Consider the following 12067-nt stretch of genomic DNA (forward strand, 5'->3'; position numbering starts at 1 on the left):
ATTTTAGAGACTTATCAATATGGTTACCAGATTATTTCATTCACTGTTTTCAAGACTGGAGAAATATATTTGGTTTTTAGCTGTTCTGGTCTTTTTAAAACATGAATGTAACTATAAACTGCTGCGATAGGTAAACTCAGAAAGTAAATCATGTACCTACTGTTGAATCCATTATACATTGTAAAATCTTCTGGCATCCTTAAACAGGAATGGCTCTGGACTTAAAAAAAATTATCAGCAAAGTACTGTAGGTATGGGGAAAACAGTTTAGAAGAATCCCTAAGATAACACCTGGTACACTGTGTAAAGAAAATTTATTGTACTAGCTAGTATGTTGTCAGTTAAAAGGAGTGAAGTATTCAAATCGGATGAACTTAATCCATAAAAAGAAATGAATTGGCTCGGGGAACTTAACATAGTCCAAAATGAGGATAGACTTCACTTATGTGGTGTGGTCTTGGTTTTCTCACTTAGTTTTTCTGCTTTAATCCACTTCTACCTCCTTTTTGTTGGCTTCATCTTTCAAGTAATTAACCTAATTTTAGCAAAGTGGCTATTTATCACAGTTTCAGATCTTCCGCATATGTATACTATACACTGGTATCAAGATTTTTTTCTTCTTCAGTCATCAAATGAAAGTCCTTGGTTTTCCTCCGTTGGGCTAATTTAGGTCACATACTCAGTCACTGTGGTCAGGAAGATGCCATGCACTGCATGGTTTGGGTCTAGATTTTCTTCTCATCTCTTAACTAATCATGTGGTAAGGAGATTGGGAGTATACTTTGTGGCTATTCAGGACTGAAGCTGGAAGGTGGACTCAGTTTTGCATAGCTGTATTCCTATGGTGGAGGTGCAGAATAGTTGTGGGGGAAAGAAAGACAGTGTCCACCATGTCTGCCAGAGATCATAACCATTTTTCATATATATTAAAAAAAATTTTAAAGTATGTCATCAAGACAGAAGAGATAAGGAAGAAGAAAAGCAAAACAGGTGGGGAAGTAGCATATCAAAGATTTAGACAGTAGTGAAGATTAAAAGCATCATTAGTGGAATATAGCAGGGAGCAAGTTTGTGACAATAAAGAAGTTACTGATCAATGGAGAGAGAAAATGCATGGTATCCATAGATACTTGAAGGCACAGAATCTCTGCTGTATACTGTATGGTCTGTTGCATCACTTAGAGTGCTTTTAGTTCCAGATAATAGGAAGTACAGTCAGAGTGTTTTAAACAGTTAAGTGTTTTAAACAATTATTAGCTCATATAATTGAAAAATATCCGGATGTAGGTCAGCATTTAGGTGATTGATAGGTTAAATGGTGTTATCAACACTTGTTTTGTTTTCTCTTTCTCTCAGTCTGTTTGCTGTGTATCTTCTTTAGCTTTAAGCTCAGGGGTTCCATATGCTGATTGGACTAGCTTAGACCCTTACCCTATCTTTGGAGACTTATAGATGGAGTCAGCTTCCCTAGAACCATGTAGATCCAGAAAAAGAAATCAAGAGTTTTGAGAAAGGGGCAACAAGTTACGAAAGTGCAACCATGAAGTTAAAGTATGCAGTCCCTTCTTTCTTGGTAGTACAAAAGACATTGATTTACATAAATTTACTCTTAATTCATCTAGCTTTCAGTATTTATTAAGTGCCTCCTATGTGTCCAGTACTTACTATTGACAATAGGATATTGTATCTTTCAGAGCTAACATTGTAGTGGAAGAAGACCTAGATTTAAAAAGAAGAAATAGTGATAACTGTTTTTTTGTTTTTGTTTTTTTTTTTGTTTTTTGTTTTTTTTTTTTAACTGGGTAATGGGATAAAGTTGCTATGAGGAGTCAGAGAAGGCCTCTTCGAGGAAATGGCTTGCACAAGAACCTTAGTGATGAGAAGGGAACACATCAAGGTAAAGGGCATTCTAGGCAGAGGAAGCAACAAAGGCACCGAGATGGGAACAGTGGAATTTAGAATAGAAAGAGAACCAATCTGACTGGTGTGAGGGGCCAGGGTACCCTCTTACACTGTTGGTGGGAATGTAAACTGGTATAACCACATGGAAAACAGTATGGAGGTACCTCAGAAAACTAAATATAGAACTACCATATGACATAGAAATTCCACTCTTGGTCATATATCTGGACAAAACTTTCCTTGAAAAAGATACATGCACCCCCGTATGTGCATTGCAGCACTATTCACAATAGTCATGACATGGAAACAACCTGAATGGATTAAGAAGATGTGGGATGTATACACAATGGAATGCTACTCAGCCATAAAAAAGAACAAAATAATGCCATTTGCAGCAACATGGAACTGGAGACTCTCATATGAAGTAAAGTCAGTCAGAAAGAGAAAGAAAAATACCATATGATATCACCTACATCTGGAATCTAATAGATGTCACAAATGAACCTTTCCACAGAAAAGAAACTCATGAACTTGGAGAACAGATTTGTAGTTGCCAAGGGGGAGGGGGAGGGAGTGGGATGGACTGGGAGTTTGAGGGTTAATAGGTGCACACTAGCGTTTGTCGTGGATAAGCAGTGAGATCCTGCTGTGTAGCACAGGGAACTATATCTAGTCACTTGTGATGGAATATGATGAAGGGTAGTGTGAGAAAAAGAATGTGTGTTGTGACTGGGTCACTTTGCTATACAGTAGAAATTAATAGAACACTGTAAACCAACTAAAATGTAAAAATTAAAAAATGAATAATTATCACAAAATTTAAAAAAAAAAGAACTAAGGTGTCTGGAGAGCAGTGAATGGATGAGGAAAGGTGTGAGATGGGGAGAGAGATTATGGATAGAAGGATTGGCATGGTCAGGAACATGGATTTTTTTGTTCTTTTAAGTAAGCACATCAATGAATATTATCCTCTCAAAGACAAGTTATGTTTAGTGTAACCTATTTAAGAGGTTAAAGAAATATGAAATGTCTTTTAGGGAGATTTCCATTTAAAAATTAATTAAAATAAGAAACCTAAGCTTTAGGGAACCCATTTCTCTTAAGCAGTTCTTTTTCACAAGTACTTTTACTGTGTAATAAAAAAATAGGTAGAAATTCTGATATGCATGACCTTGACTCATTTGTAAGATGTTCAAAAGTGCACAGATTTCACTTTTGGGAACTTTAGGTACAAAATATTACAAATCATTTAAAAATGTATCCTGTTTTCTTATAGGCAACATTAAATATCATTCACAGTGTTGTTCTCTCAGTTCTTGACAAAAACCAAAGGACTAGAGAATTGGAGGAGATTTCACAACAGAAGAATGCTGCAAAAGACAATTCACTGGATACAGAGGTGGCTTATTTAATCCATGAGGGCATGTTTATAAGTGATGCATTCAGTGAGAGTGAATTAACACCTATAGCAATTGACACTACCTCTCAAAGAAATGCATCTCCAAATAGTGAGCCCTGCAGCAGTGATTCAGTATCTGAACCAGAATGTACTACTGATTCTTCATCCAGCAAAGAGCAGACATCATCATCTGCTACTCCAGGAGGTGTGGATATTATGTGAGTATGGTGATTGCTGCCAAATTAACAGGATTTTGAGTTATTTTATTAATGGTTTCAATTAGATTGATTATTCACTTTATTGAAAAACCATGTAAACTTTGTTCTTGGAATTTAATTTGACAAAAATAAATTAATTTCCTGAAACATGTATCTTTTTGAAAATGTATGGAAGGTAAGGAGGCAAGCATTGGAAGTATGAGAATTGTAGAATCTTAAGGCTGGAAATGAATTAAGTGCCCTAAATTTGGAGTATTTAAAGTCATTAGTGGCAAAACCTGTCTTGGAACTTTGGTCAGTATTACCTTGGTTATGTTTCTTTCTTGGACTTTGTCACCATTGTATTTAGTATATTGTGAGGATTTGTTTGATTTACAATTTTTAGTTTTTCAAAGACAGGAGTTTCCAAGTAGATCACACTATCTTTTAAAATATTACTTTTTTAAACTTTTGAAATAATTTCAAATTTATAGAGAAGTTGCCAGAATAGCGCAGAAAACTCTCATATATCCTTCACCTTGGTTCCCCAGTTAATAGTTTACCACATTGCCCTCTTTTTCCCTTCTTTTCTTTCTCTTTTTCTCTCTTCTTCTTGGTCTCTTATGTTAATTTTTTTTTTTTTTCTCAGACGCTTGTCAATAGATTGCAGACTTGATGGCCTAAATAGTTCAGTGTATATTTCCCAATTACAATAACACTCTCTTAAGTGACTGTAATGTACCAATTAAAATCAAGAAGACACTGATAGTTACTACCATCTAATCCCTAGACCCTCTTCAGAATTCACCAGATGTCCCAGTAATCTTCTGAATAGAAAGAACAAAAGCAAAACAAAACCAGTAAAATATTTCTGGCTGAAGAACATAGTTTATATTTAGTTATTATTAAGAATAATAAAAACTCAGTACTTTTGTTCATTTTTATATAAATCAGCTTATGGCCCAGGAGGTTATGAAGGCTGCAGTTATAACCACTTCCCCTCCTTACCAAAGAAAATAAATAAATAAAACAAACCCTCAACTATGTATTAGTAAAATATTTTTTTCTCTGTTCAGGCTTATATTTTCACACTTACTGGTTAGAGTACAGTCTAAAACAATTGCTAAAAGAGATTAAAAACAGGGAGTTCCCATTGTGGCTCAGCAGGTTAAGGACCCAGCATTGTCTCTGGAAGATGCAGGTTTGATCCCTGTCCTCATTCAGTGGATTAAACACCTGGCATTGTGGCAAGCTGCGATATAGTTCATAGGTGCAGCCTGGATCCAGTGTTGCTGTGGCTGTGCATAGGCCTGCAGCTGCAGCTCTGATTCAACCCCTAGCCTGGGAACTTCCATATGCTGCCAGGTGGGGTCATAAAAAGAAAAAAAAAAAAAAAGAGATAAAAAAAATCTCTAACTTAAACAATACAAAATTTTGTTTCTCTCCTGTGACAATTCAGAGGTAGAAGGTCCAGAGCTGAGAAGGTAGCTCTACCATCTCATTGTGTAGCTTCCATCTGTGTCTTAGGCAGCTGTTCCAGCTTTATCATCTCATTTCCATCTGTAGCAGCAGAAAGGAAAGGACAAAGCCTGATACTCTCTTTATTTATTTTTTTGAATTGTGCTGGTCACATGTGGATGTTTCTGGACCACTGACTGAACCCATGCCACAGTTGTAACCGGAGCCACAGCAGTGACAACACTGAATCCTTAACCTGCTGAGCCATGAAGGAATGTCTCTCCTTACTTTTTTGCTTTAACTTTTTAATTGGAATATAATGCGCATATAGGGAAGTGTACCAGTTATAACTATTTAGCTCAATTAATTATAACAAAATGAACATACTGATGTATCACCACTCAGATTAAGAAATAGAACATTACAGGAGTTCCCATTGTAGCTCAGTAGGTTAAGGCTCCTACGTTGTGCCTGTGAGGAGGTGGGTTGTTCTGTCCCTGGCCTGGCTCAGTGGGGATTTGCCACAAGCTGCACTGTAGGTCACAGCTGCAGCTCCTATTGGACCCCCGGCCTGGAAATCACCATATGCTGTGGGTGTGGCCCTAAAAAGAAAAAAAAGACATGGAACATTATCAGCTCTCTAGAAACCCCTCCCGTGCCACTATGCCTTCACTTTTTCCTAAAGGAAACCACTAAAACTATTGGCTTTTCTAGCTTTTAAACTTTATGTAAATGGAACCGTAAATGGAATCATGTTCTTTGTCTCTAATTTATTTTTCAACATTATGTTTGTGATATTTTTCTAAGTTGTTACATGTAGCAGTAGTTTATTTTTATTTGTGTGTAAATGTTCCTTTTTCTGCCTTCACTGCAGTGTATTTATTCATGCTGCTGTTGATGAAATCTGGATTTGTTTCACTTTGATTGTTGTGAACATTCTCGTAGATGAATGGTGTACATGTTATTAGCAGTTCTGTTGAATAAATACCTAGGAATGAATAAGTATGTGACTGGTCAATTTAACCAAAGCCAAACCATTTCCCAAAGAGATTGTACTCTCCTTTACCTCCTGTCAGCTGTGTAGATGGGTTCCTATCACCACATCTTCCTTCACTCTTGGTTTTGCCCATCATGTTAGCCATTTGGTGGGTATTATCACAGGTATAAAAGTTTGAATTTTTGTTTCCCTGATGATTGGTAAGGAGCACTTTTCATATATTCATTGGCTGTTTGGATATCCTCTTCTGTGATGTGCCTATCAAGCCCTTTGCCCACTTCTCATTTAGTTGTTTTGCTTTATGAGAGTTATTTATGTAGTCTCAGCACAGCCCTTTGTCAGTATCCATACTGCCAGTGTCTTCTCCCTCTCTCTGTGTTGATTTTCATTCTCTTATTGGTGTCTTTGGTGAACACAAGTTCTTAATTTTAATACAATGCTATGATTCATTCTTTCCTTTCACGGTTGTGCTTTGTTATGTGTCCTATTTAAGAAATCTTTCCCTACCCTAAGACCTTGATGATGTTCTCTTATGTTTTCTTCTAGAAGCTTTGTTGCTATCTCTTTCATTTATATTTTATTTCACAATCCATATGGAATTAACTTTTGTGTGAGGTTGTTTTCTTTTTTCCTGTGTGGATATCTTTTTGACTTTACAGCATTTATTGAAAAGACTGTCTTACCCAAAGCTAGTGTGCCACTGTTGCCTTAAATTATTCATGTTTGTGTGAGTCTATTTCTAGACTATGTTTTATTTACTTGTCTGTCTTTGCAGCAATGCCATTAAGTAAAATTGTATTAGTTATGATAGCTTTTTAGTCTTAATATCTGATAGAGTAATTTTTTTTGCCTTTTTTTCTTCTTCCAAGATGCTTTGTACATGTTACAAATACATATAAATTTGAAATTTGTTCTCTGTGGCTTTCACATAAATTTGTTTATATTTTATCCTTTCTTTTTAGGAGCACAATCCAGAATTTGCACTCCTACATCCTAGTAGCTAGAATGGTATCACATGACTATATCTAGCTGGAAGAGGGGCTTGAGAAATCGTCTATAGCTTATTGGCTATTTGATAGCAAAAACTATTACTGTGGCGGAAGAGAGAAAAGATATTAAAGCTAGAAATCTGCCATACCATTTGAGATTCCTTTAAATTAAATGAAGTCTCATAGTATTTTTTAAACTTTATTGGAATATAGTTGACTTAAAAAGCTGTGTTAATTTCAGGTGTACAGCAAAGTAAATTAGTTTTACATATACATATATCCAGTCCTTTTCAGATTCTTTTCCCATATAAGTTACTACACAGTAGTAAGTAAATTTCCCTGTACTATGTATATAGTAGGTCCCTGTTATGTGTCTATTTTATATATAGTAGTGGGTATATATAAATCCAAACTCTGTAATTTATATGTACCCCCTACACATTTCCCCTTTGGAAAACCTAAGTTTGGTTTCAAAATCTTTGAGCCCATTTCTGTTTAATAAGTTCTGTCATATCATTTCTATTAGAGTCCATATATTAGTGATCTCATATGATATTTGTCTTTCTCTCTCTGACTTACTTCACTTAATATGGTAATTTATAGGTCCACCCATATTTCTACAAATGGCCTTATTATTTCATGTTTTTTTTATGCCTGATTAATATTACATTGATTTTATATATTATTTATATATGCATATATATCACATCTTCTTTATCCAGTCCTCTGTTGGTGGACATTTTGGTTGCTCTCATCTCTTGGCTTTTGTAAATAGTGCTGGAGAGAACATTGGGGTGCATGCGTCTTTCTGAATTATGGTTTTATCTGGATATATGCCCAGGACTGGAATTGCTAGATCATACGATAGTTCTATATTTAGATTTTTAAGGAGCCTCCATACTGTTCTCCACATGGTTATACCAACTTACATTCCCTCCAGCAGTATAGGAGGGTTTCCGTTTATCCACATCTTCTCTAGCATTTGTTGTTTATAGACTTTTTGATAATGGCCATTCTGACTGGTGTGAGGGGATAGCTCATTATAGTTTTTATTTGCATTTCTCTAATAATTAGTGATGTTGAGCACTTTTCATGTGCTTTTTGGCTGTCTGATAGTCTCTTTTGGAGAAATGTCTATGTAGATCTTCTGCCCATTTTTTGATTGGGTTGCTTTTTTTTTTTTTGCTGTTTTTAGGGCTGCTCCCGCGGCATATGGAGGTTCCCAGGCTAGGGGTCTAATCGGAGCTGTAGCCACTGGCTTATGCCAGAGCCACAGCAACGTGGGATCCAAGCCACATCTGCAACCTACACCACAGCTCACGGCAACGCCAGATCCTTAACCCACTGAGCAAGGCCAGGGATCGAACCTGCAACCTCATGGTTCATAGTTGGATTCGTTAACCACTGAGCCACAATGGGAACTCCTGGGTTGCTTGTTTTTTGATATTGAACTGTATGAGTTGTTGGTATTTTTTGAAGATAAATTCCTTGTTGGTCATTTCATTTGCAAAGATTTTTTTCCCCCATTTTGTGGATTGTCTTTGTTTTCCTAATGGTTTCCTTTGCTATGCAAAAACTTTGAAGTTTAATTAGGTCTCATTTGTTTTTGTTTTTATTTTCATTACTCTAGGAGGTGGATCAGAAAAAGATATTGCTGTGATTTATGTCAAAGAGTGTTCTGTCTATGTTTTCCACTAGGAGTTTTATAGTATCTGGTCTAACATTTAGATCTTTAATACATTTTGAGTTTATTTTTGTATGTAGTGTTAGAGTAGTCTAATTTCATTCTTTTACATGTAGCTGTCCAGTTTTCCGAGCACCATTTAGTGAAGAGACTGTCTTTTCTCCATTCTATATTCTTGTCTCCTTTGTTATAAATTAATTGACCATACGTGCATTGGTTTATTTCTGGGCTGTCCGTGTGGTTCCAGTGATCTATATTTCTATTTTTGTGCCAGACCAAACTGTTTTGATTACTGTAGCTTTGTAGTGTTGTCTGAATTCAGGGAGCCTAATTCCTCTAGCTCCATTTATCTGTCTCACAATTGCTTTGGCTATTCGGGGTCTTTTGTCTTTCCATACAAATTAAAAAATTTTTTGTTTAGTTCTGTGAAAAATGCCATTGGTAATTTGATAGGGATTGCATTGAAACTACAGATTGCCTTAGATAGTAGAGTCATTTTGACAATGTTGATTCTTCTAATCCAAGAACATGGTATATCTTACCATCTCTTTGTGTGGGTGTGGCCCTAAAAGATAGATAGATACAGATAAATAGATAGATGATAGATAGATAAAATTTTATTTCAATTGTCAATTTGAAATTTAAGCAAACAGTTTTGTGGAGCTTGTACTGAAGTAGCACTTGGACTGTTTATATAGAAATATCAGAGTTAGAGGAAGCTTAGATTAGAAATAGAATTAAACTAATTCTGGGCTCTAGTCATTGGGCAGATCACTTAAACTTTCAAGATTCAGTATCCTCATCTGTAAAGCAGAAATTTATTTATCTGCTTCAGTGTGAGAGCTAAGCAAGATAATGTTTCTTAAAGTACTTTAAGAATATCAATTCCTCTATTATTTTAAAGCACTAGTAAATAAATTTAGTGACTTTAAAGAATAACAGGTAATAACTTCATTTAATACCAGCACCCAATTAGAGTAGTGGTTTGCCTCAAATTAATATACATCAGACCCTCTTTGTAAATACCATTCAAAGTTATTTTAATTCAACTGAAAAGGAGAAAAATTATGCTTAACTTGGTTCATGGTAACCCTTAACTGAATTGTCGGCACAGAATCAGTAGTGTATATACATGCCCTAGGGAAGTTGTGTTAAAAAAAAAAAGTCATATATTTATTCCTCAAAACTGGAAAAAATGTATTACATCTTATAAATACTTTTTGTAACTGCCTTGAGGGCAATGACCTGTTGTATTCCCTCCAGTGCCTAGCAGTTAAAACACAGTAAATGCTCAGGAAATCTTAGTTCAGTTGAACTATTAATAGTCATTCATAATTGTCAGTAAAAAGAGGGCCTTTTTGTTCTTTCTGTTCCTTTCCTCTTCCTTTTACTGTGTTGTCCTAGGCACCTGTATGAAACCTGCCACAGCTACCACCTTGTACTTAATGAGAATTTTTTTTTTTTTGGCGGTAGTTTTTGCAGAATTTCCAGTCAGAGTCTGAACTGAGTATTAAAAATACTACAGCACAGAGAGAAATTATTCTTATATAAGATTAGGGTAAAATATATTTGTATTATTTGGGAGTTCCCATCATGGCTCAGCGGAAATGAATCCAATTAATGTCCATGAGGATGCAAATTTAATCCCTGGCCATGCTCACTGGGTTAAGGATCTGGCATTGCTGCGAGCTGTGGTGTAGGTCACAGACGCGGGTTGGATCCCATGTTGCTGTGGTTGTGGCACAGGTCAACAGCTGTAGCTCTGATTTGACCACTAACCCAGGAACTTCCATATGCCACAAGTGTGGCCCTAAAAAGCAAATGTTTATGTGTGTGTATGTATGTGTATGTATGTATTTATGTATGTATATATGTATATATATTTGTATTATATGAGCTTGTGTATGTGATGCTCCACCACAAAAATAAAAGTATGTGATACATCACAGAATTTCCCCTCAATTGTGAATTTTATAGGTTTTTGTTTTTTATTGGTATGTCTCCTTTGGAAAACAATGTGTTCACAAGTTTACATGACAATTTCTTTTTATCATTTTCAGGGTCAATGAAGACATGAAATTAACTGACTTAGAGCTAGGAAAGCTGGCAAATAATATCCAGGAGTTATTATATAGTGCCTCAGATATATGCCATGATCGAGCTGTCAAATTTCTCATGTCAAGAGCAAAGGTTAGTTGTTTTGATAAACTTTAGATATTTTTTACATAGACTAATTTTTTTGGAGATCTGGACCCTATCCTTGCTTGTGTTCCTGTGTTCCACATAATGCTTATTATGTTTTTAACACTAAGATACTGGTATATTCTGTTAGGGAGATGTCGAAATGTAAATTAAACAAATAAATCCACATAAAAGAAGTAGGAAAACTTAAGCATGCTTTACAAATAAATGATTAAAATAGTTATATTGATACATATATCAATACCTTAATAATTTAAAAATAACATGCAGTTTTGTATACATTTGTGTGCATATAACTAGTCAAATAATTTATTAATAAGTTTAGTTATACTCCAGTATTTTGAAAATTATATAGTATGACCTGACTTTATTTGAGCTAGTGTATTATAAAAGGGTCAGAATGAAATTTAGACATCTTAATCTTTCAATGTTCAATCTTTTGGACTAAAATATTGGGAAATTACATTAAAAATTATTTTAAAATAATTTTTAGGAATTAATATAGCTATTATAAAAATAATATAATTAACAATAATATTTGTTTAAGTTGGTTTTATAGCTCATCCATATTTGGTGTTAAAATAACTCATGATTTTTTATCTTTAAAATTTAGGATGGTTTTCTTGAGAAGCTAAATTCTACAGAATTTATAACACTTTCCAGATTAATGGAAACATTCATTTTAGACACTGAACAGATCTGTGGAAGAAAAAGCATGTCATTACTTGGAACACTTCAGAGCCAAGCTCATAAATTTGTAAACAGGTTTCATGAAGAGAGAAAAACCAAGCTCAGGTATTATTACCTGTTCATTCTGTTCTTCAATATTTTTCCTTTTCTTTATAGAACACAATTATATTTGAAAGAGGAAACTTCATTGATTGGCCAGTGAAAACCCCTGACAAATTTTTTTTTTAATTAAAGACATAATGTAAAATTAAAATCACATTTCTTAGCTTTTGAAAGTGGAAATAGAATGTTTTATTTCCATTAAAGTACATAGGAAAATCCCAATAGATTGACTTTTCCTTTCCTACTCTAAATGAAATTAATTATGTCTTACCAGTCTTCCTGATTAGACTAAGAGGTATAAGAAGGGAAATATTTTCTGAAACTATTCATACTGTTTATGAATGATTTCAATTTATTAAGTGTTTAGCACTTTTACAAGTATATATACTAACAACAGCTAATGGCCATTGCTATTTAAAAACTCAATGCCTTTTATTGTATGGGCTC

The 12067-nt window shown here is 34.7% G+C and overlaps 1 protein-coding gene across 17 annotated transcripts in view; it reads left to right on the forward strand.

The window, feature by feature from the left end:
• The window catches only part of VPS54 (VPS54 subunit of GARP complex), a 119356-nt gene that overhangs the window by 77690 nt on the left and 29599 nt on the right, over positions 1-12067 (forward strand). For all 17 annotated transcript variants that reach the window (XR_014841818.1, XR_014841814.1, XR_014841816.1 and 14 more), the window contains 3 exons: positions 3179-3519; positions 10687-10816; positions 11442-11623. Coding sequence is in view for 12 of the 17 variants with exons in the window: in XM_085019059.1 (XP_084875185.1) it covers positions 3179-3519; positions 10687-10816; positions 11442-11623 (653 nt within the window). In the remaining 5 variants the exon portion in view is untranslated. The remainder of the gene's footprint in view (positions 1-3178; positions 3520-10686; positions 10817-11441; positions 11624-12067) is intronic.

The sequence above is a fragment of the Sus scrofa genome, chromosome 3 (genome assembly GCF_054392235.1).
Source record: "Sus scrofa isolate SSC_HxYL_T2T_F1_AM1 chromosome 3, Sscrofa_HxYL_maternal_Yorkshire_Landrace_v2.0, whole genome shotgun sequence".
Lineage (NCBI taxonomy): Eukaryota > Metazoa > Chordata > Mammalia > Artiodactyla > Suidae > Sus > Sus scrofa.